Source organism: Pholcus phalangioides, unplaced genomic scaffold (genome assembly GCF_987345545.1).
Source record: "Pholcus phalangioides strain wild (caught in Gottingen) unplaced genomic scaffold, Ppha-v1.0 ptg000013l_1, whole genome shotgun sequence".
Lineage (NCBI taxonomy): Eukaryota > Metazoa > Arthropoda > Arachnida > Araneae > Pholcidae > Pholcus > Pholcus phalangioides.
This window is the reverse complement of record NW_028301606.1, coordinates 39,520,883-39,546,505: the sequence shown is the minus strand read 5'-3', so window position 1 is coordinate 39,546,505 and position 25,623 is coordinate 39,520,883. Positions and strand designations below refer to the sequence as shown.

General features: G+C 39.5%; 1 protein-coding gene across 1 annotated transcript; it reads left to right on the top strand.

The window, feature by feature from the left end:
- Window positions 1-17,141: 17,141 nt before the first annotated feature.
- On the top strand, window positions 17,142-21,417 carry LOC149079106 (kelch-like protein 2). Its single transcript, XM_089240487.1, has 3 exons — window positions 17,142-17,618; window positions 20,899-21,098; window positions 21,222-21,417. Exons 1-3 carry the CDS (start codon window positions 17,142-17,144, stop codon window positions 21,415-21,417), a joined length of 873 nt encoding a protein of 290 aa, XP_089096613.1.
- Window positions 21,418-25,623: the final 4,206 nt, after the last annotated feature.

The window sequence follows — 25,623 nt, the reverse complement described above, 5'->3', positions numbered from 1 at the left end:
GTGCCAATGGAATGTTAAAGCGAGAGTAGGGGCAAAAGGGGGCTTCTGCCTCATCGCAGCCGGCACCTGAGTCATTTTTTTGTGCGATAAGAGATCTTGAGGGATCTTTGTCTGACGTCACATCACTCCCAACCCATGACGTCAAAGATTTTTCAACGCCGCCCCCTTTCCGCAGCTGCAATGATAACTTGCGGGATAAGACAATTGTCGAATCACTACGTCAGTCGCTATATTTTTTTTTCTTGAGTCATAAGAGGGGGGTCATTGCTAAATTACATTTTTTTACAATCATTATCGATGATTATTATTAAATTGAAGGGGCCATCTCCTGATAAGATTTCCTTAGGAGATGTATGCTTAAACTTCTGTGAGTCTTCTACATAGTAATGAGTCACGAAAGAGTTATTTTTTCCACTCTGAAACTACTGCAAGAGAATTAATTACGTCTTCCTAAGTAAGAGGGGGGGTCATCCATAAATTACCGATTTTAAGGGGGTCATTCCCAAAAAAAACAATAAGATACGCAAATAACGACAGAAACTTCGATTAATAAAAAAAAAACATTTATTTCTAGCACAATCAATGCAAATGAAATATATATACAAAAACCCAACACCAAAATCAATTAAATAATATATTTACAAAAATAAACCTGGCACGAATTAAAATATATACACAGCGTCCATGAAACACTGTTCATTCACTAGCACAACTATATTTATTGAAGACCCCCACACAATTGAAGACCACCACTTTTGATTGCAGACCACCACTAATATCAAACATCACCACTACTGAAGCCACCACAACTATATTTATTAAAGATTACCACACAATTGAAGACCACCGCTAATATCACGCATCACCACTACTGAAGGCACCACATCCATATTCATTGAAGAGCATCACGATGGGAAGGGAGTCATCTTTCCATTCCAGAGATGATTATATAATAAAATCACCGGAATGCAGAAAAAAATATAAAGACAATTATATCAATTTTATATCAAACATATAAAAACTATGAGAAAAAAACAACGTGTATAAATAAAACTATATAAAAAAAAAATCACCGGATGCTACAATGGCCATAAGCTAAAGTGCTTATGCCATCGTCTAAAATATACCTTTTATTGTCATGTGGCGACAAACTGATTTATCGCTGTTGAATTGTTTGCATCACATGCGACCGGGATTGAATTTTAGGCATGTCGTGCCTCATGAAAGAATTATTGTGCAGACAATTCAGAAAATCTGCATGTCTGATTTCTTTACTGACAACCGAGCGCACGACACCCTTCGCAGTCTTTTTCTCACAGTCACCGGTAATAAAACTATACATCTTTGGACGCAGTCCCACAAATTCGATCACCGGTTTCCCTGCCGTCTCATCCTTCATCACTCCGATGACCCTCTTGTTTCTCTCGCTGTACAATTTGTGGTCACCGGGGTAGTTAGATGTGTCGAATTTGTGGGAATCTCAGTCTCAGCATATCTTTGTAAATGTCATCGGTATAAATTTCATAGCACAACGAATCCGTGTCAGTGAACAATAAGGTCGCATCCTGGCCGTACTTTTTCTTGACGAAATTATAGTGGAAGTCCGCCATGAGACGTTTCGATAAATCTAAAATAGTCACACCGGTGTATATTGGACGATCCAGTCTGATGGCAGTCTTCATTTTTAGCACGACCAGGTCTTTAGTGGTACTGCTATCAGGTTTGTAGACTCCATGGTGAGGCATAACATATTTTATATCCTCATGTCCCTCCATCATCTCCTGCATGTGACCCAAGTCCTCATACTTGGCCATAAAATTTTTGTAAAGAACAGACATTTGGGGATTTTTATCCAATTTTTTCTACGGCCAATTCAGCCTTTGCTCAGCTAATTGCATGGATTCCCCAGGTTCAACATTTTCCTTCATCGGAAGATCAACTATATATTCCCCTCTTTCATTTCTACGATGGGTTTTTACAAAATGATCCTCGCAAAAAAGTTCCTCTTTGCTTTTCAGGGGTAGCTTCTCCTCAAAAGATTCAATTTTCCAAAACTTCCTAATGGATTGATCTAACACATCAACTTCTTTCGAGAGAAAACAGCATTCTGAGATGACGAGTAAGAAATTGTCCCGGAGACTATGTACCCAAATACAGGCATTCTGAAGCAACACTTCGTTGCCGAGATACAGCTGTCCGCTCTTCAATGCCTCAACATGGATCCATGTTTACTAACATTCCTATCAGCGGTGCAATTTCTTTCCTGAAACAACGTCTGCAAGAATTCCACTTCTCCTCGATTGAAATCGATGAAACATGTCAACTCACCCAACTTTGTGTATCGCACAATTATTTCTCAGTGTTTGGAAAGTTTTACCGCCAAACAGAAGGTCTTGCCATGGGCAACCCACTCTCGCCTATCCTCTGTGACATATATATGGATTTTTTCGAAACAAAACTTTTGGAAACCCACCACTTCAAACTTTGGATCAGGTATTTGGATTAGGATCAGGCCGCTGTGGTGGTCGAGTGGTTATAGTGCCGGACTCGTGATGCGAGGATCCGGGTTCGAACCCCACAGTGGTGGTCGGCTGAAGTTGGTTTTCTGTGGTTCCCAACTTCAAGGCGCAAATGCGAGCCGATCTCCCCGTTAAAAAGTCTCGCCACAGAGAGCAACAGTCCTACAACGGTAAATCATTCAACCATAACACTTCACTCATAGTTAGTAAAACTGGGCGCAGATGACAGCACTACACATAACAAGCATTACACAGAAACAAATTTTACGTCAGGTTGCACTACACGTACACGCACATTCCCGCATGTACCGATTCGTTGGGAGGTTCCGCGGGGGGGGGGGGGGTGCATGTGTGGTGTAGCAGTAGTAGGTAGGGGCTCGGGGATCCATGATGTTCTTAAGTCAGCCACCTCGTTGGGCAATTTGCCTGTTGTGGCGTTGTATTTGTATTTGTATGTTGATGACACATTCACTTTAGTTGATGAGACTGATGTTAATGTCACTGAGTTATTCAACTTTATGAATTCTATTGACCCACATATTGAATTCACCTATGAAATAGAAAAAAATAATATGCTGCCTTTTCTCGACGTGCTCATTAAAAAGACAGATACTGAATTTCATACATGTGTGTACCGTAAGCCATTCGCTATCTCCATGCCACCTCATGCAAAATCCTTTCATCCTCCCAATCAGAAACTTTCGGCATTTTCTTCTTTTGTTCATCGAGCACTAAAGATCCTCAGAAAAATGACCCAGACATGCACCACGAACCTGCTCCCAGCTGACTCAAAAACAGTTTTCTAATACCGTTGTTCTTCCATTCGATTCTTCAAGTTTCATGATCTCTTCTATCTTCAAGAAATTTGACTTCCATACAATATTCCAGCCAACAAATATACTCACCTTTTCCCATCTGAAAGGTCCTATCTCACCCTCCAAAGAATCTGGTATCTACTTCATCCCATGCAAGAATTGCGAAAATGGATATATTGGCCAAACTAGAAGAAATCTAAATATTCGAGTTCTCGAACACCGAAAGCATGTTGAGAAGGGACGGACGGATAATTCGGCTATTTCCCAACACTGTTGGCAACGTTCACATTATTTTGATTTTGATAAAGCGTTCGTTTTTAAAAAAGCAACACACAATTCTGAATTGAATTTTCTCGAGGGATACTTCATCAGAACATGCCAGAATTTCCTCGTTAATGATGGAAGAAACACGCCACCTATTTCGTCAGCTTGGACAGGCTTTATTAACCTCAGTCGTGCAAAACTTATACAAATACAAATACAACGCCACAACACAATGAAAATTATATGCATCTACAATATATTCTGCATGATATATTCATTGTAATCTGCAGTTTTCCCATTTTTACCACTTTTACTTCTGTCCTGGCGCGAATTCGCTTTTGCCAGCAAATACCCGACCCTGCTCTCAACTGATATAAAAGACTCCATCCGAAAAATAAAGAATGGTTATGAAGATTTTTACGTGTATTTGAACTAAACCCGATTTACACGTTCAACACGTCACGCTTGTTTACAACTTCGTAATTTACCTGGAAGGCATCTTTCAAAAGTGCAAGCATGTCTTCTTATTTTGGTTTATCCAGCACAATTCCTTCTTGGGGGTTGGGATTCTATTTTCCGTCAGTGTATGGAAAAAAATTATTCTGATTATAATATTTATTGTTTATATAGTTAGCTCATTGCATCCACCAGTATATAGATCAGCTGTAATAGTATTTTACATTTATTTCTTCTTTTTTAGTCTATGCGTTTGCACATACGATAATTTGTGTCATTTCACAAATGTTCTAGATTTTATGTATTGCCATTACATATACATTATCTGTGTTTGTAAATTGTGAGATTGAATAAAATTTTTTCGACACGTCCACGACCTCCGGGGCAATGCAATTGAATTGCGCAAGCAAAAGAGCCTGGCCGTGTTCGATAAGTAAGTATATCTTAGCTAATATCATTTGTGAATACTTGCTATTTTTCGCTATATATTTGTATTTAATCGAAATGAATAAATGAAATCGATTCGCTTTGTCGAGCAAACAGTTCACCTCCGGATCGCTACTCCCAACACCTTGTGCACTACAATTACTAAGTTACTACGTGCCTCAGCAATGCAGGAAGATGGGCTCAGTTGCTTCTACATCGACAAAGCTCCCACCCTCCTCTAATACTATGCCCCACTTAGCATCGATCCTGAAAAGCTCTCGATTTACCCAAGAGCTACAAAATATAAGCTCGAGATATGAAAAAGCTGCCTTTATAAACTTTTCTCAACAATCAACGATTTTTCACTCTTCCAACAAAGAGAAATATTTGGAAAAGCATTTGAGAGACAAACATGTTCTTTACTGCAACAGTTAATGCTTTCAAATTAAAAGTCAGTTTGAAAGTTTTATTTATTGTTGCCATATGCACCTGTCATTTGAAAAACAATGCTAATTTTCCTTCGGAAAAAAACAATTCTCTGTGAAAATCAACTTTGTATCATTATTTTATTAAAATTAGCATGCCAAAATCATTGCTTTTGTAAAAACCTTATTTTTCTCTTTGTGACAATTGTTCTATAAATTACTGTATGAAGTTCAGTGAAATCTCGCTACTCGATAACAATCAAAGACAAGATTATATAGGCTGCTTACCCTATTGTTTGTCTCTCTCTCTCTTTTTGAAGCTCGCACACCCCCACATGACGAGTTGAATGATTCGGGGTTTAAAAGCGGATGGGGCAGATGAAGACATGTAGAGGAAATCGGGCAAAATCGGAGATTTTAAATGTTTAACATAATTAAACATTCATTGGCTAGCAATTCTGGCAATTTTTCGAGCTTCATTCTCTAGCCATGGGTTAGAAGCAGTCACATTGGAAATTGGATCATAATCGGACATCTTATGTTTTTGCAGTAGAACCACTCGATGACGGACACCCGTGGGGAACCAAAAGTTTTATCTGCTAAAAGGGAGTGCCCGCTAATGGGGAAGTAGCGTGTACAATGGAACCTCGTTTATACTCCTTTCACATTTATACGACGTTTGGCTTTGTCGCGCGCCTAGGGTTGATGGCTTGATCGTAACCATAGGCGTAAACTTCTATAGGGCCCATGGGCCCGAGCCCCCCAACATTTTTGAAGACGTGGCTCAGCCCCACCAAAAATTCGTATGAATATGGCTTATTCATTTTGCAATGATGAAAAATTTTTTTTTAACCAAAAGTTGTCCTAATTATGAATTAGTTAATGGAAACAATCTGCTCAAAATTTTAGTTCTTTTAAAAAATCTGGATGGTCTTTGGCTTTCTTGTTCCATGACAATACATATGTATTGTCATACATATGTAATGTACAGGCATAACTGCGCAGGTATGCCTGTACAGTCCAACTGTGCAGGCATAACTGAGCGTGTGTAGGGGCCGTCAGTTGACCTGCGCAGGCGACCTGAAGGGAATGGTTTTTCGATTCGGTATAACTGTACAGTTATGCCTGCGCAGGTATAACTGAGCGTGTGTATGGGCCATCAGGTATAACTGTGCAGTTATTTTTTCCCGCTTTCTTATATTCGCCCTACTTTCTTCCCTCTTCTTTTTTCACTGATAATGTAATAGAACAATAATAACTGAATAACATGTTTTGGAGAGGGATTCCATTTAATTAGAAGAAAATCTTCTAATGGCCTAATTTTCACGATATTTTCTTACAATTTGATATCGAATAAAAAAATCGAAATAAAATTTTAGAAATATTTCGACCATTGTTAAAATTCGCAATTTTTTTTCTGAAATCACTCTTTTCAATAAATTTGCCCGAAATTATGCACCGGAACACACAAACTCTGTATTCAAATAATGTGCTATGACTATTAATTGTTTATTGATTATTCAGAGAAGAGGTTTTTAACCAGGGTTCTTGGAGATTTTAGGGGCCCCGCGACATCGGATTATTTTAGTATTCTTTCACATGTACTTCCTTTAGAAATCAAGCAGGTGTTTATACGAGTCAGTTAATGTGTGCAATTGTTTGCAATTTCAAACGCAGGACTCTCACTCCTTTCTTGACCGAAAACCAGCAAGCATCAACAGGACAAAAATCACTGCAATTTATTATTTTCTCTTACATGTAATTCTGAATGAATCTCATTGAATTTGTTTTTTGGACACATCTCATCAGATTGCAACGAATTTCAATTTTCAGCTCAAACATTGAAAGAAAAAAATTCAGATGAAATTACGCTAGTTAAACGTAAGAAAACAATCGAAAAATTCTTTGAGAGAGATATACGATTGATAATATAATTATATCATTGAGTAATACTATTAATATACATACTATGCTTCATAATAAGCCAATTTTTTAATTGAGTTGAATTAATCGTAAGAGGTCGCGTGAAAATGCAGTTTTCTTTCAAGGAAAAACACTACGTAAGTTACCGTAAAAATTTTCAAGTCAAAAAAATTATTTTTTTTAAATCGACGCTATCGCAAAAAGAAAATACTATCATACGATGCTGAAGGAGCATGTATCCGCTATCTGTATATTCAAAGGAGAAACGATGCTTGTTTTCGAAGATACAGTCGACGCTCGTTATGAGAACTTCACGTTATAGCGATCATTCACGTTATAGCGACAAAGACTGGTAGGGTAAGTCCCAAATGTTTTACGTTTTACTTATATAACGACCGTCCCAATCAGGCCCGACCACACCCCCAAGTCTCCCCCTCGCTACGACCTTGCTCCAAACATAACGTCGATTCTCGACGGGACGAAGGTGTCGTTATATGGAGCGTCGATTGTAATACCAAAATTTATCTTTTATTGCCTATATTGTCATAATCACTGTAGATATGGATAGCATTCTTGATAAGCATGAGTAGGCAGTAGTGCCTTTTACTTAAGTCATGAAAATCGGTCATTATGAGAGGTATATATTTACAAAGGCTTCCTTGGTAAAATGGTCCGAGTTTTCGAAAACTGATGTTTTCCTCTCGTTCCCCCATAGCCCCCTTGTGTCCATTCATAGCCTGAATAGTCCTACTTTGGGAAACACCAACTTCAACACTCCACCAGAGCTTAGTTCAGAGTTCAGTTTAGTTTTCACTACTCGAGGTTTATAATGACGAGTGATCTTCGAAACGGGCAGCGCGAATGTTTGGAAGAATTCATTGAAATGTATAGGAATAAGAAATGCTTGTGGCAGGTGAAAACTAAAGATTACCATAACAAAATTAAGAAAGATGATAGTTATAAGAGATTGGTGTGGAAAATGAGAGAAATAGATCCTCTAGCGAACAGAGACAGTGTTGTTAAAAAAATAAACAGTTTGAGAAGCAATTCCCGAAAGGAATTGAAAAAAAAATGCTTTGAGTAGGTATCTTGATCCATTCTGGGAAAATTATGCCAATCTTTTGGTGCAAATCTCAATTCCGGTAATAATTTAACGTGCGAATATTGTTGCCTTTTTTTAAACCAATCTTTGTACCACGTTACCCGTTTTTTTCTTTTTTTTTTGAATTATTATTTTTCAGTGCCATAACCAATCCAACTACACCCAAAGCATCATCTGTGGAAATCATACTAGAAAATTCCGAACTTTATAGAGTATGAAAAAATCCGAACTGATCAAAAGACCGCGAAGACAGAGATCGAAGAACGAAAATATCCCCACAGATTGCCTAGAACCGGTTCCAGAAGCTTCGCCTGCACAGGTATAACTGAATGGTGTGGATGCATCGAACCGTTCAGTTATGCCTGCGCAGTTATGCCTGTACAGGTATAACTGTGCAGGCATAACTGAACGCGTGTAGGCTCCCTTACTGCCAGAAGGCACGGCTGAGAGGAAGATTCTTTGAGGTGTTGAGGGGGCTCTTTCTTCTTTGCCTGTGGCAAAAACTGAGTGTCTCTCCTTTTGTTCACTGCGACCGGAGGACGGCCATGGCGCCGGCATGAAAATAAGCCCAAAGATGTATGGTGGGGGGGGGGGGAGGGGGAGGTTGAAAATTGGGAAGCAATGATATTGAAACCGAAATAAATTACACTCTATAAAGAATAGGTGCCAGAACCTAGAGGCTGAGGCCATTTGAGCCCCCCCCCCGCAATAAATTTTGTAAGGGGACCGAGCCTCCCCAGTAATTACTGAAAAAAACCATTGTGCAATGCATTCTCCCTCAATCAAATAAACAACAAGTGAATTATAATATTGATTTTAAAAAAAGAAATGAAAACTAAATGATAATTTTTCAAAGGTCCAATACCAACCCCTCGACCGGGCTTTATTGGCCCATTCGTTAAGTCACCACTACATTTTAACCATGAATACAAAATATTGTCTTTATAACTAAGGGATTCCTGAACTATTTACGTTCGCAGCACTCATGGAAATTTTAAATGTTGCCCAACACCTCAGCCAACGTCTTCCTAAAGAGTGTAGTCAACACCATAACCCTTGTTTTGTGGAACAGATTTGCACCCTCCACTAATATAATTTGACTGGCTCTTCGTTTTCGTAAGAATGCTCATTTAGGAAAGAAAATTAGAATTTTTTTTTTGAATTTTTGAGTAGGAAAACTGAGCATCCTAATCTAAATTGTGCATGTGTATCAATAAAAATTGTACAAACTGTATAATTTTTTTGATGAGGTGACTGAAAAGGCAGTGACAGCAACGCCAATGAGGTATGTGATATCCCCGCCCCCTCAACGTTTTCTCCCCATCTGGTTGGGAATTTCGAAGATGAGAAACGAAACTAAAACTAATTCAATAAAAAGTTATCAATTAGGTCATTGCAAAGATGGCCTACTACACATTATCGGTGAGGGGGGGAGGGAGATAGCCTACAAGTTGGCTACAAGACTCATTCATTCATAAAAAAAATATCGCTCACAAATTGAAAAGAATTTCTTCAATTTAAAAAGTAAAAATTAATCTTCAATTACCTAAGGAAGCAGGTTGGCCACCCCTTCATAAATAGTGAAATGCATGCACAATATCGGTATGTAAGTGCCGCAAAATGTATCTATTTAAAATTCAATAAATCATAAATTGTCAGTCCTCGGTATAACGTCACTCGGGGACCAAATAAAAATGACCGGAAGCTGCGATAACTTGATAACGAGTAATCCCATTTCACTAATTTTGTTGGGAAGGACTATAAAAGAGATGTTATAGGCATCCCCTATCCCGAATCAGGGCCTCAGGCTGGGGCCTTTGGGGGATATAGTGAATTTTTCGTGTGAAAAACAAAAAATGATGGGGGGGGGATGATTCCCCCCCCCCCCCGCACTGGAGCCCTGTTAGTCCAATACCTTCTAAAGCAGCTTGCTCTAGAAGGTGTTGGTTAGTCCCACCGTTGAGCGGGGGGGGGGGCATGTTTATAGTGCAATGTATGTCTCATGATAATAGTTGTGACTTTACAACGAGATCTTTTCAAGCCTCTCTCTCGGTCATCCGTTTATAAGATTTCAAATTGAAAATTAATTCAACAAAGAAAAAATTATAGGTTTTCTTTCCATGTTTAGCGAGAAAATTCTTTTTCTATGAACACAGGACCATAGCGTGCCTTTTCGGGGCCCCCAGGGCACACTTTTTCTGGGGGCCCTTGGAGAGGATTATTATTATGCAAAATAAATGTACATTATTTTGTGGCGCCCAATTAGGCATGTGGCCCTGGTGCAATGCCCCGGTTGCCCCAGCCTAGTTAGGGGGTCTGTATGACCATATAGTAGTTATTCCAGACAACCAGCTTTCGCGGGTAGATAGGACAAGGCAAATCGCTTTGGGACAAGATCAAAGAAAAGCGTTGGGTAGCAGGATCAACCATTGAGGACAACAAAGCACGTACTTCTGACACGAGCATCAGAAAAGAGCAATCACTAATTTATTTTTTCTTAGCTGAGGATTGTTTACTGTCACTGTAGATCGGCTGGCGACAGAAGTAGAAAATGCCATCAGTGAATCCTCTTGAATGCACTTCTGTACTATGCCTGTGACAGATACCCATTATGAGTTTTAGAAAAAAAAGGAGAAAACTGTTCAACAGAATACACCCCCCCCCCCCCACTTGTTAACTTGGGAACTGGTTGACGGGTCTATATCGCTTCCTGTACGATCTCCTTGTACACACCTCTGGAGGTAGCAATGTATTATATGATAGCAATAATGAGATGGATGTTGTAGTTTTCCTGTCAGCGGCGTTTTGACTATTTCTGTTCCACTGTAGAAATTTAGTAGCCTTTCTAGAATACAACTGCCCTGAAGCGAGGCGGAGCATACACAAACACACACACATATATAGGCGAATTCCGAACAAAGACGCACACGAATGGGCAGCCAGATGTATTGGAAATTTTTCCCTGAGGAAGCGTGAGAACTTTCCCGAAATTTTCAGTCATGGATACCGCCATCTAACTGAATCATGTGTTTATAGGTGTTTAAGTAGCACACATCTCTGTGTCCCTCCTTCAGGAAGCTAGCACAGTGTTACATTTTTATGTTGTCCAGATGTACTAACCATGAGAAAAAAACGAAGAATAAGACATCCGAAATGTTCACAAAAGATGGATTTGACCAGCCGAACTATAGTAGTTACAAAAGGTAATTGCCGACAAATGGTTGCGCACGAAGACGTGAGAAATTTTTCTGTACAGAGTTGACAATACCGAAAACAGGATTGTCATATTAACTATAGCATATAAGAAGAGGAAGAAACATCCAGTTGTTTTTGAATCCAAGTGTCATCGTTGAGTGTTTATGTTACAAATTTTCAAGTCAACGCTGATCGATCGTTGCATCCTTACTCATCCTTCATGATGAAGGAATCATCATCAAAGCCCAATTTGTAGCAGAGCAACAATAATCTTGGTAAGTACAACCTCATTAGCAGTTTCTCTAATTTTTTGGGAATTTTGCGATTGCATAAAATGTTTATACAGATATTCTTGAGGCCAAAAGCTTTTACGACAAACATTGTTTGGAACAAGATTGTTAAAGAAATCTAAAGTACAGTAGAACCTCGATTATCCGAGGGTGGATTATCCGGAGTTCAGAAATTACAAAACTACGAAAGGTGAAAGAAAACCAACCATGAAATTATTGATCAGACAACACAAGAGATTTTGGTAATAATATTCGGTGATAGTGATTAGAAGAATGGGAAGAGAGATTGTTATTGAAGTTATGATCAGTTAGATCAGAGTATCCTATAATGGGCAATATCGCCCCTTGGGGGCATGGAAAGGTCCGGGGGGGGGATGAGAAAAAAACAAATTCTGAAGAGGAGGACGATGAAACAAAAAGTTTGGAAAACTGCGAGTTAGATTATTCGAATTTGTTTTGCTTAAACAGTGGTCTCTAATAACAAGGAACAAAATAAGTCGAAAATAATTTGTGTAAAAAAAACATCTTATGACACCCAAATTTTTTGGTTTTTCTGCAAGTCAGGACCTTTGACTTGAAGTGCCCCTAGAAAAATGTGGACAATTATAACCCTGCATAAATAGGGTCAAAGATGCTTAGTTTATTAGCGAATAGAGTAAATACTGTGCTGTTTAAATTAAATGGGCCACTTCATGCAGAAATTAGGACCGGTTCAGAAACTATATAATTGTATAAATAGGTTCTTGTGTGTATTTTTTGCGTAAATTTAAATGTGAGTATTTGACATGAACAACATGAGGATACAATAAATATTTATTTTAAATCAACGAAATGTATAAATATGCGTTTCATTCGAACTGTTTGCTATTGCTGCTATGTTTTGTTATTCCTGGTGATTTAAACCGTGGTTTTCGATAGGCCGTGGTCAGCATTACATGATTGAAAATTTTTATATCGTTAGATTATTAAGTTATTTTTGTTAAAATTAATTTTTAGGATAAAATAGGAATGGCATATCTATCACGTGGGTGTTTATGGTCAAAACTGATACCAATTGATTTATTGAAAATGATTGCAAATAAGATAATGCTTGACCAATAATAATTACCGGTCCTGCAGGTCCTTCAACGTTGAAATTTTTTACATACATCAGTAGTATATGAGCAAAAAAACACTGTACGTTGAATATAAGTGTTATACAAATACCAAAATTTCGGTTAATAAGCACTCGCTCAGACGTATATTATATGTAAACAAAGATTTTCCCCCTTCTGATTTATGAATTAAAAAAAAAAGTATTTATACTTTTACTGATATCAGTATGACTTCAGTATTATACTAATACTGAAATGTGTGTTTGTTAAAAAAAATAAGCGAGCTGCTATGCCAATGGGTTTTTAAACGTTTGCTATCTGCGGCGCACCTTAATATTAATAGCAACTGATCACCTATGCTGGCCAAATAAAATCGAAACCAATGTTTTTATACCCTCTATGGTTCTCCTCCATAAAACGTATTGAAAATTATTTTTCCAGAAACCGATGCAAATTGGCACTGTTAGCATATTTTTAACTGAAACAATACATCATCACAGCAATTTAATTATACTGGATTTAACTAGCTAAAATAATTAATTAAGGGTAAAATATAGTCTGCCTTAATTTTAATGTTATCTATAAACAGATAGCATTTTGCTCAGCAAAGTTGAATAGTTTCGTCCTTGAATTTCATTTCCATTTCCCTCAATTTGGTGCTATAATATAAATCTCTGAGCACGTAGAATTGGGACAGATCTCAAATATGACACCAACAAGGAATCATCTTTTTCTAGATAGATAAAAATTATTGTACTTATATAGCTGTACCTTGTACTGAAATGACACTAAAGGATGTACTTTCTGAAATACCAAAAAACCTGTTTGTAGTTTTTTGACCATTTACCATGTCTATTCAAAAATCAACGGAACTATATAGGGTTAATGCGCAAAAAAGTTGCTCTTCCTTCACATTTTTTTATGATGCAATAATTTTATTGCATCATTGATTTCATAATGAGATTATCAGCATATCAGATATTATCTACACCGAACTTTTGTCATTAATTACGCAATAATAATTTTCTCATTATTAATACGCGAAAGAGCTCAGTATGGTGTTGCATTTTTCCTCTCTTAAAACACTGTACTCACTCAGACATTTTAATATTTTTGTTTTGTTTGTTTATATTGAATTTTTTGCAAATCAAATACGGTACTCCTGTACTATATTGAAATGCACATTATTGAACACAAATGGAACGAAATTAAGTATTTCTGCTCGAAGAAATGCCGACCAACAAAAAACCAAAATATCAAATCGTAATATTTTCAGTGATTTTGTCCTCTTCACCCCCCTCCCACCTCTAAAGAGAAAAAGAAATGAACATGAAGTAAAATCATTTGTCAAACATTTTATAGCATAGCGGCTCTGGCTGCATAAGCCTATATGACCATGCTTTTTGAATTTTTCATCGAGTATAAATTTCAATACTGTTTTAAAACATTGAATGATTCCTGTTTTGATGTCATTTGAATATATCCGATCTTGACAAATCAAAAACTATGTAGGAAACAGCCATATTCCTGAGGAGCCAAGCATGGTTTTTGCTGAAGAAGTTTTTTAGATTTTTTCAGGACTTACGGAGACCTCCCTCCCCTCTCCCATGTCGAAGGCCACACCAGCAATCACATGCAGAGAATGTTTGGTGCCGATTCAAGTTCATTTTCAAGTCTTTAAAAGTCCTTGAAAAAGTTATAATCATTTTCAAGGTGTTTGAATTTTTTTTTCGTGAATTTCTTCCATCAATTTTTGTCTTACCCCCCCCCCCCCCCTCCGAAATCCCCGCTAAACTACTTTCTGCTGAGATGGAAACGAACTGAACAACAACGATCATATGAGTTACGTCAGTGTTTCTCAAAGTGTGCGTAGTGGCTTCTAGCGGTGTAGCTAACCTTATCAGGGGCGGCGCGAGAAGCTGGAATATTGATTTGTATGCTTATTTATTCTTTGAAAAGTGGTTCTTTTATAAGTAAAAATATCTACCAAGCTATTCCGTGGAGTCGCGGATGAACCATGAATTGGGCAAAAAGCCGCTGCTGACAAAAGCCAGAACCTTTGAGTTACGGGACAATGTTCAAAACAGAATACATGGTCACGCATATCTGAGGTATTTCTGAGCTTTAAAAGGTGTTGCTCTTAAATATGACAGAAAAATACTGCACTTGAGATATTGCTCTGAAATTATTTCAAACTATTAAATTAATGAATGTCAGTTGCAAACAGGACCGCAAGTAGATGCTTGGTCGGCCAGGGTGAGCACGCATTTTGACGCCCCTTTGTAATGTTGAAGGAGAGGTTAAATGGTGAAATTGGCACCCTCTCTGGTCCAGCGCATGGTGCACCAGAACCTTTGAACAGACTTTCCTGTAGGAACCGGGTATAACATATCGATATAACATATGTACTGAAAAAGTTCTTGGGGCCAGGCTGGTCGTTGATCGCCTGCGGATGTGACCACGGAATGGAGGTGGCTTCAACAATATCTGTTGCAAGTTCCGAAATGAACTGACTGCTAACGGAGGTTGATTGTTGACCGTAGATGCACGCAAGAACAGTTCTTTAAAGCAGAACTGATTTTTTTTCAAAAGAGCTGAACTCTATGCTTTATTGACTTTTTTCTTGAATACAGAAATCGAACAACACAGACGAATTTTTTGTTTAAGTTTATAAATAACGCATTTTTGTATTTCAAATCTTGAAAGGAACATCATAAGAGTGCTTGAGGTTTATGAAACAGCAATGTTATGTCATTCTTAGTGCTGTATTTAGAGTAATTTTTTTTTGTAATATAATTTTTCTTGATTTCAATTTCATGAAATATGGTTTTGAATTACAATAATTTTTAGTTTTCTTAGGGAAATTTTTGCGGAAGAGTAAGGTAGAGATAACGCTTCAGTTATACGGTTTTTCATTTATACGACGTTTTGACCCGACTGTTCGGCGACGTGCTTAAAAACCTCGTTTCTGGTTGTGCGAAGCTTCTGTGAGAAGTTTGTTGATTTTCTCCTTTTTTCTGCGGGTGAGATTTGGAACTTTTCTTTTTCGCCATTGCTTCGATGAACCCTTTAACATGAAGAGCATCGGCGTGAGCAATTTGAGAATTTGAGTTCACAAGTCCGCAATAATTTGTGTCGATTAATTCCTCAAAGTTTTCCCATTGAAGTATATCAACGGTGCGTTGGTCTGATGCGATAATCTTCCATCTATTTTGTGCGTAGATGTTCCGCAGTATTGCGTCACCCCGGCAAATTTTATGCAAGTTTGCACTTTTCCTCATGTGTTGAAATGATGCGAATTCCTGCTGCGTGAATTTGAGCAGTAGCCGTGCTGCATCCGCTAGGACGGAGACGTCGGCATTTTCATCCTGGGCAAGTTGGATGATTTCGTTCCATCTCCAGTTTGAACGATCCATCATGACATCATGGAAGAAACAGCGAAACCTGGGTTTAGATTGGCTGTGTGACATTTTAAGCAGTTATTTGGTCAGATAGAATTCACTATTAATAGTTACATTTAACGGGGCACCGACTGGGTACGGGCCGTTGAAGCTAGGTTAGGGTAGCATCTAAGAGCAAAAAAGTTTGCGTCCGTCCCCTACGAGGTCTGGGGAGTGTTGTGTTCTTGTTGAATGTTCTCGTTTATACGACGCGACGAATAAACGAGGTTCCATTGTATGGGGCTTGAGCCCCCCCAACATTTTCAATAACTTTACGCCCTTGGCCCTGCAAATAAACGATCTGGACTGGGAAAGGCTTTAAATATCGAACTGCCTAATAGATGGCAGCACATCACATCTCCTTCATCCTCATATCTTCTGCGCCGCATCCTCATACGAACCGATATTTCAACACCCATTTTTCACTGAGAGACGCCCTAGTCGGGCCACTTGTGTTGTTTTTTGTACTCTTGTTCTTATGTGTACTCCACTGTCTTTCCTGAAAAATATGAATCGCTAACCTTTAAAAAGAATTTAAAACAAACCGAAATAGAAAGAAAATGCATATAAATGCTATATGCAACTTCTGTCGATATTTTAATTTTAATAAAAAAAATTTTAATTTTAATAAAAAAAATTTTAATTTTTAATAAAAAAAATACTCTAAATTTTGATCATCTTGAGGCAGACATCCATAGATTTACCATATTTTACCGAGGCGAAAATCTTTTTCCACAAAAGTAGGTTAAAATACCCGTCATCGCTGAAATCAAATACAGATTGAGGATAAAAACGGGACATTCTAGTTAAAAAGGACGTATGGTCAATAGGAAATATATATTATGACGCAACCCCCGCACCGAGTAGTCTTCCATAAACTTTGAGCAACACCAATCATTTTTGACTTCCGGCGTCCCTGTGGCCAGAGTTGGTACTTCGTGAAGTAGTATTATGTAGAATAGTTTAATCCTTTATAATGGTTTGTCATTTTTTCAATCCTCCCAGCAATCGAAGAAAACCTGGGTAGCGCCGGTTATTATAGCTAATAAATAAATGAGCCGTCAATCAAAATTGTTATGCAGAGTTGAGTGCAGACAGAACTCAGTATCGAAATCCAAAGTCTAGAAGATTTTCAGATTAGAAGCATTTTTTTTTTACGTAAAACTCAAAACGTTCGCACCGTTCAAGCAACATGACAAAACGAGATCGCATCGACGAGATCCAAAAACATTTTAAATGTCTTCTGAGGAACGACCATTTGACGAATGGCACGCTGAGCACCTGGGATGGCCACAATTCGAACGTGCATATGGAGCTGCTGGCCTCTGCCAGCCCATTCTTCAAAGAGCTAGTGATCGGGAAGCCGAGGGATGCCTCACATGAAAAGATGGTTGTTCCCCCAATCGACTTCATGGGATTCGAGACCCAGGTGATCATCGAGTATCTGTACGCTGGGGAGCTGAACGTGTCGCCTAAGTGTCACGCCGAAAGCGTATTGGTTCTGTCGGAAAATCTGGGGATGCAGAAAATCAAGGGGAAGTGCCTGGAGTTCCTCGTGGACAACCTGAATGAAAAGAACTGCGTCGAGATCCTGAACTTTGCGAGGGCGACGTCCTGCGTCGATCTGATTCGTTTGTGCAAGAAGTACCTGCTGAGGAACTTCAAACGAGTAAGCTCATTATGCCTTCTTAATGCCACAGTATTAGTTAATGCTTAATGGTGTTGTGTATGGTCAGTAATAATAGTAGTATGTCCTTTCTGGAGACATTTGGGTTAAGCCATGGCCAAGGGCCACATTTTGCTTCCAATATTTGGCTTCCCCTGAAACACACAGCTACACTTCCGGCACAACTCACTAGGTAGTAAATCACCCATAGATGGTGATAGACCTGAGTTGTGCTCGGTTTGAGAGAAAGAAAGATACAGAGAAGCAGCAGTGGCATAGTCTGGCTATATATACTGGCCCAACGTGGCCCAATGTTCCTTGGCGAATATTTGCTTTCAGAACGCTCTTTATGTTGTGACTGCTGGCGCTCTTCGACCAATGTGTGGCCACACGAATTGGAAGACCGAAAAGGATGGAAGGCGGCTTCTTTGACTTAGGTTAGAGGGTTTAGGTACTGATTATTCTATTCGACCAAGCCTTCCAATACCTTCCAGCCTTCAACATTTGACGAGCGTTGCCAATGGTGGAGCACGGCCTTAAATGACCTTTTATTTCAGTGTTATCCCAAACTTTTCGATGTCACGGACCCCTTGTAGTGAAGGTGAAGGCACCACAGCCCACCCTGTAGTGAAGGTCAATATTCAGCGGACTCCGCCCCCCCCCCCAGTGTTGGTGGGTGAGCAAACTAGTGAGTGAGTGACCTAGAGATACACTAAATAATCTAGTGAGCAAGTGAGCAACCTAGTGAGTGAGTGTCATGGTGAGCGGGCCAGTGGTAGACTGAGGGAGCTAGTGAGTGAGCGAGTGACAAAATGAATGAACTAGTGAGTAAGTGCATGACCTGGTGACTGGAGTGCATGTGACAGAGTGAGTGACCTAGACAGTGAGTGAGTGGATCTAGATGGTGAGTGACAGAGTGAGCGACCAGGTGATTGAGTGTACAACAGAGTGAGCAACCTAGTGAGTTGATGACAATGTGAGTGAATAAGTGTGTGTCCTAGGAAGTAAGTGAGCGAATTAGTAATGACCAACCTAGGAAGTAAATGAGTGGCTAATCTAGGGTTTAAATGCGTGACCTAGACATCAGGTGAAATCGGCCTACTGAGAGTTATACAGTGACATTGTGAGTGACCTATGAAGTTTTTGGGTAACCAGGTGAGTAGGTAACCTAGGAAGTAAGTAGGTGGCCGACCTAGTGGGTAAATGACTTTTAGTGACACCTAGTGAGTGAATGATGTAATGAGCAACCTAGAGAGTGCGTGTACCAGTGATTGAGAGGTAGAATGAGATACCTGGGGATTAACTGAGTGACCCGGTGAGTGAATGAGCGAGAGCGAGCTTAGCTGTAGTGTAAGCCGGTTTCGCTCATTCATTTACTTGCTCACTCGATCATTCATTCACTCATGTCGGACTGATGTTGGTTAATTTTCCTGCTCGTGCATTTTCCGGACACGAATGCTGTGCATTTGATAAATTAAATCACCTTAATTAAAAATATTAGGCGTAGTAACGAATTTGGGGGAACCTGAGCCAAAACAGTTTTTGAAGCCTATGATTTCATATAGGCTACATAATTGGAGAGCCCAAAATTCGTCCAAGTGGGAAATTTCTTAGCATTTGTGGAAAATTTTGAGAGTTCATCAAACAAAAGAATTTTTTGAAAGAAATAAAGCAATTAATGCATTGCAATACTTTTCTATTTTAAAATACTTAATTACGTATTTTCCCCGCTAGATGGCAGCAAATTTTTCGGAATGCATGGGAAAAATTTAGTCAAAAGGGAAATTTTTGAGGGAAATTTTGCTGGAAGAGGTTACCATCACTGCTAAAGAGGATATTGATGATCGCTCCTTCATCAGAGGGTGCCTTTCTCCATTCTTTGGATGGCCATGTACTGGGCCATCCCCGGCTCCCTAGACGTATCGCTATGGCCTTGCCAGTTCCCGATAGACTGACTCCATAGACTTTCTGCAAGATGGTGGCCGTATGTGTTATGCCTCTTTTTATAGTTTTTGTTCTGACCGACTAGGGTAACCGACCCACAGGTCGTTTCTGCCCTCGATAATTCCTATTGTTCCGCTAAGAGTGAGATAATTTCTTTGATTATTTATTTGGTCCAAATGATGTGAGTGACATATACACCGTATATATACGGGGTGATTATAAAAAAAACTATCCCGACATATGGGCCCCTAACTATCATACCATTCACAGAAACTGAATGAAATTTTGGCATAAGGTATTTTGAGGTATGCGCTCAAGAATGATATGGAAAACAACAGTGTCACTCTAACAGTTACGGTTACAGTGAGAAAATTTCGAAAATATCAAATGGCAACACCAAGTTTTTTGTATTGGAATGCGATCTCCATACTGAAAAACACTAAACAGCGTTGGAATGGCACCTGTAGCACGAAAATCCCCGGAGCTAGGCAAGGAAAAAGTAAAAAGGGCTTTGCCGTGCACCAGAGCATTAATGTTCGTTTCATTCGGCTGAGATCCCAGCCTGATTAGTCCTCCACAAGGTCATGTGGAAAATTTGTGAAACACAATAAAGTGCTTTATTTTATGCTGCTTCTCTGTCCTTATTGGTTGTCCTCACTTTTAGCCTATCTACCGCCGGTGATTTTCATGCTACAGTTGCCGTTCGAACGCTATTTAGGGGTTTTCACAATGGAGATCACATTCCAATACAAAAAACTTGATGTTGCCATTTGATATTTTCGAAATTTTCTCACTGTAACCGTAACTGTTAGAGTGACACTGTTGTTTTCCATATCATTCTTGAGCGCATACATCAAAATACCTTATGCCAAAATTTCGTTCAGTTTCTGTGAATGGTATGATAGTTAGGGGTCCATATGTCGGGATAGTTTTTTTATAATCACCCTGTATATATACTGTATATGGAACTAGTGTTGTTTTCGATCTAGTAAAAATGCAGTGTTTAAGATACAACAGAAATTGTGTTGGGTGTTGATCTATTGTGTCAATATTTTCTGAGTGAATTAATTTTGAGATGTTCTTTTTTAGATAACGAACCTGGTTGAATTAATAAAGACCCCTTCCCCTCTCTTCATGGTCAATAATTTTAGTAAACTTTCTAGTTAATTTTAAATAAATTAAATGGCAATTGGTAGTTTAGCTCAAAGAAACCATATAACACTTTTCTTTCCGAGTTCACCTCAGCATAATATCTACAAGATATCTGTTTCCTTAATATTACGAGTATTTTTACCCTAGTATTGCTTTATTAAAAAATTATGTGACATTTCTCCTTTAGGTGTTTACTAGCAAGAAGTATTTCGAGGCGATGTCCGCGGATGATCTCGAGGCGATTCTACGATCTGACGAGTTGAATGCCCCAGATGAAAGCGCGGTGTTCTGGGCCGCAGTCCAGTGGATTGAGAACGATCCAGATTTCAGGCTCCAGTACATGCCTCGCCTTCTGTTTTGCTTTCGTTTTGGTTTCAGCACCCTCGAGTAAGCATCACCATTCGCCACCATGACCTAAATTTTATTTTAAAATAATAAATAATAATGCGCCTTCTCGGTCCTCTAAAACTTCTTTGTTCTCTTTCTTGCCTCTATTTTCTCGTTGGTCAGGTTCTACGATCGACAAGTGGTGACTCATCCTTTCGTGTCCAACAATACAGAATGTGAGCTGATCTTAAACCAAGTCTCGTCGTTGTTCTCCAATGCCAATGACGTAGGCCGAACACATACTGGGGAGACGACAAAGAGAGCGATTTCAAAAGAGAAAATACATCGAGATCAGCATCGATGTCCCGTAACATACTGAGGAGGCAGAGGAGAGCGAAAATGGCCGCAGGCGTTCTGAAGGGTAAAGAAGAAAAGCCTTTGAGCGGGAAACGTGACATCTCGCCAACTAGTAACCCTACCAGCCTGTTCATGCCAAATCAATCAGTTTGGCAATATTGGAGGATTCCGATAAACCAGCGGTTCTCAACCAGTGCCCCGCAGATCCCTTAGGGCTCCGTGCAAACTCCCAGGGGTTCCGTGGCCACTCGAGGAAAATAAATAAAAAAAACCCAGTAAATTTGAAAAAAATAATTAATATTTTTGAATAATAAAAATAAGTCAGAAACTTTGATGAATAAATAAAAAAAATAGGCGTCTGGGGCTCCGCCATAGAAATTACATACCGGAAAAGGGCTCCGTGGGTCAAAAAAGGTTGAGAAGCGCTGCAATAAACGCGTTAATCCTCAAAAGACTACAAGTCCTGTTTATATATGTTTTTAATGACTTCTTGTATCAAACCGTTGTTTCGAATATTATTGCACAATATGTATAAAGATTGAAATAATTATACTTCAATCAAGATAGAGAGACAATACAATTAGTTAGACACTACATGCCTACAATCCGCAGAAGCTAATTTCGATACTTTCAAAAGAAAATATCACCGTTAATGAGATGAAGTTATCCATACACCTCGATGATGAAACCGTAATTTTTTTATGGCCAGCGTATCATTATGAAAATGATTGTTATTAGCGATAAATGTATACGTGGTGGTTAAGCACAAATTATCAGTGTGGATCCATTATTTATGAAATCCCAGAATTACAGATTCCTCTTATATGCAGGGTCGTCTTAAGAGCATCATGGGCCTAAGGGCCAAAGGATTTTTCTGAGGCCCTACAAGGCAAATTCCCGAAAATCTCAACCACATCTCACTTTTGTGAAGCCTTTTTTATCTTGAGGTCCCACGGTCCTTGCCCTGGTGGGCCCATGCCTTACGACGGCACTGCTTATAACCGGCATGTTCTGTGCATAACCAATTTCAATGAACGCACGGATGCTGCAATCAACTGGTTTCGATTTTTTAAGAAATACAGAAATATGTATTGCGTGTGAGATGTTCATTATTTGCATCAGAAAAAAATCTTGTGCCTCTTTCATAACACACGGCATTCCAATTCAAATCCACGGAAATAATAGATACAGTATTCAGTATAATAAAATAAAAGAGAAAAAACAGGAAACCATGTTTCGACCATGTTAGTAAGCGATGAGCAATCATCACGGTGTTTATTCGTTTTCCTAAAAAACGGGATCGCAAACATTTTCCACCCGCGTCACCCATTTCCCTTATGAAGAGCCATTGGCATACGCATAGGGGGGATTTGGGGTTCTAACCCCCCCCCCCCCCTAAGCCAAGATTATAGTATTATTTTGCCGGAAAAAACGTAAAACCCCCAGAAGGAAAAACAAATTTGAACCCCCCTCCCCGAGAAAATTCTGCCGTACGTACGCCTATGTGAAGAACAGTTGTAAGCAAAGCATTTCTTTGAAAAACCTTTGTCAGGACCACTGCGAAGCTGCACCCCTGACGAAGGTTGGCGCGCACAGTTTGAGAACCCCTGCTAATCCATCAACGTATTGACAAATCAAGGGGCGCCATTCGAGGGGGGGGAGCTTTTGAAAATACAATAAAAATTTTATATGTACATACAAATATATATATATATACTAAAATATATATATACTAGGGGCTCTGCGCCCCTGCTGCCTTTGGCGGCCACCCCCCCCCCTTCTCATCACAACATGTCTTGTTTATTTCATCCCACTTCGTCAGCGTTATGGAAAGGGACTTGTGAAAGCACCAGCTTACTGAAGAAGCGAATTTTACAATAACAAAACAACATAAAACAAATGTGATTCATCAAGTACCCCCAGAAAACTTGCCTATGGGGTCCCCAGACTCCAATTCGCTGAATTTTAGCGGGGCCCAGACTGGATTTATCTCGGGCTATCGATGTGTTGCAAATTTCACAATGTTAAACGACAGAAAAGAATGAGATTCATCCAGGGCCCCCAAAATGAAACCTGTAAACATGGGGCCCCCGACTTGGAAGCTTGTTGGTCATTCTCCGCTGCAAGTGCCATGAAAAATTTTCATTTGTATTCATTTTACCAACGAATAAAGTCCAAGGCCCCCAACCAATTACCTGGGACACCAGTTCGCATACTTTTAGTGGGGGCTCCCAGATTGGCTTTATCTCGGGCTTTCGCTGTTGCAAATTCTAAAATGTTAAATAACAGAAAAAAATGAGATTCATCCAGGCTCCCAAAATGAAACGGTCCTCTGACTCGGAGCTTGTCATACATCCCCCTGTGAGTGCCATGGCAAATGTTCATTTGTATTCATTTTACCAAAGAATAAATTCCAGCCCCCCCCCCCCTCAGTTACCCGTGACCGAATTCGCAAATTTTATGGGGTCCCCAGACTGGATATATCTTGGGCTTCCGCTATCGCAAATTTTTCAACGTTAAAGCAGCAAGAAAACAACGAGATCCATCAAGGGCCCTGGAAATCAAACCTTTTAACTTCCCCATTAAGGTATACGTGCAATCCCCCGGATACCCCGACCCTGTGAGTTGGGAGCACTGGTGTTATATGTATATGATACATATACATACCTCTCAGCATGACCCCCCCCCTTCCCCCAGAAGGGCAGGGCTGACAGGGGCCGGAACGATTCTTATCACTTTTTGATTTTTCACACTATAAATTAACCACAGAGGGCCCCTGAAAAGCTGGTTTGGGGGCTCGCCATCTATTCCAGTCTTGGCGCCCTGCTGTAGGATGTGGGAGCCTCTCCGTAAATGCACGTAACTTGGTCCCGATGGGTCAAATGGGTCCCGAATATGCTAGAGTTAAATGAATACTTGACCCAAAATCGTAACCGATTTCCGTAACAGATTTCCGCCACTCAAAAAACGTCACCCACTTCCGTAACATAAAATCGTCACTAATTTCGGTTGCTTAGAAACAGGCACTTTTCGAGTTTGTGTTTTATATTATAGAGTAGATATACATACATTAAGTTCATGTGTGTTTTCTCTCTTTGCCTTCCCCCCTACCCTGGAAAACGTTGAAATGACGTTCATGGAAAAATCTCTACAAATTTTTTTGTTGAAATTCTAAGAACATGTTTAGTATTGAGTAGAAAATTAGTGTCGACCAGCAATTCTCAACCTTTTCTGAGTCACGGAGCCCTTTTTAGTATATAATTTCTACGACGGAGCCCCGTACGCTGTTGTTTTTTTTTCATTTGGTCATAAAATTAACTGGTTCATTTTACTTTCATCGAGTGAACGCGGAGCCCCCTCAACCAGTGCACGTGGAGCACTGGTTGAGAACCGCTGGTATAGACAGTACATAGATAGTTTTCTTTGTAAAAGATTTTTGATGTCTTTGTGGGGAAGAAATGATTTTTCCGCCCCAGCGACTGCATAATGATTTATAGTGGTATATAACTTATGATCATTTAGTGGTTTTCCAGTTTCCGACAAAAATTTGCCACCCTTTACATTTTGCAGCCCAGGGCAAAGGCGTGGGCATGAAAAACATTGAGAGGGCTGAAAGTTGCCAATCGTTCCGTGGTGAGCCTCGAGCCCGTATGTAGAAGGGTGCAGTGCCCCGCATTATTTATTCATTAATTGGGAAGGGGGTTCTCAGCCCCCTAACACAAAATTTATTGGGGGGTTGAAATAGCCCCCCCCCCCCGCCATGTTCTGGTGCCTATGTCCCATGGCAGTACGTTTGTTATTAAAAACTATTCAGGGACAATTGAAAAGATGAAATTTAAGGGATGGAATTTGCGCCCCTTCTGATACTACGCCCGGGAAACCACACCCCCTCCCGCTCCCTTCCTAGTTGCAGAACTGTTCGTTCGTCAGAAGGAAGTTCTCTTGCACATAGTGTAGTTTTCCATGCAAAAAGCGCAATGGGATGGGCGGAAATTTGCGAAACATCTATCTCGTAGTCCCAGTAAGATTTTGAAAAATATTCACGTCTAAAAAAATGACGGGGGGAATTAATCCGTAAAATGCTACCACAACAATCGTCAAACTTTTAAATTAGGATAGACTGGGTTAAGCACAACGGGAATCCAAAAGAAGAGAGAGCGCCAAAAGTGGAAAAACATCCGAAATGCTCCCTCCAAACCAAATAGGTGTGATGATGATGATCCCCCCT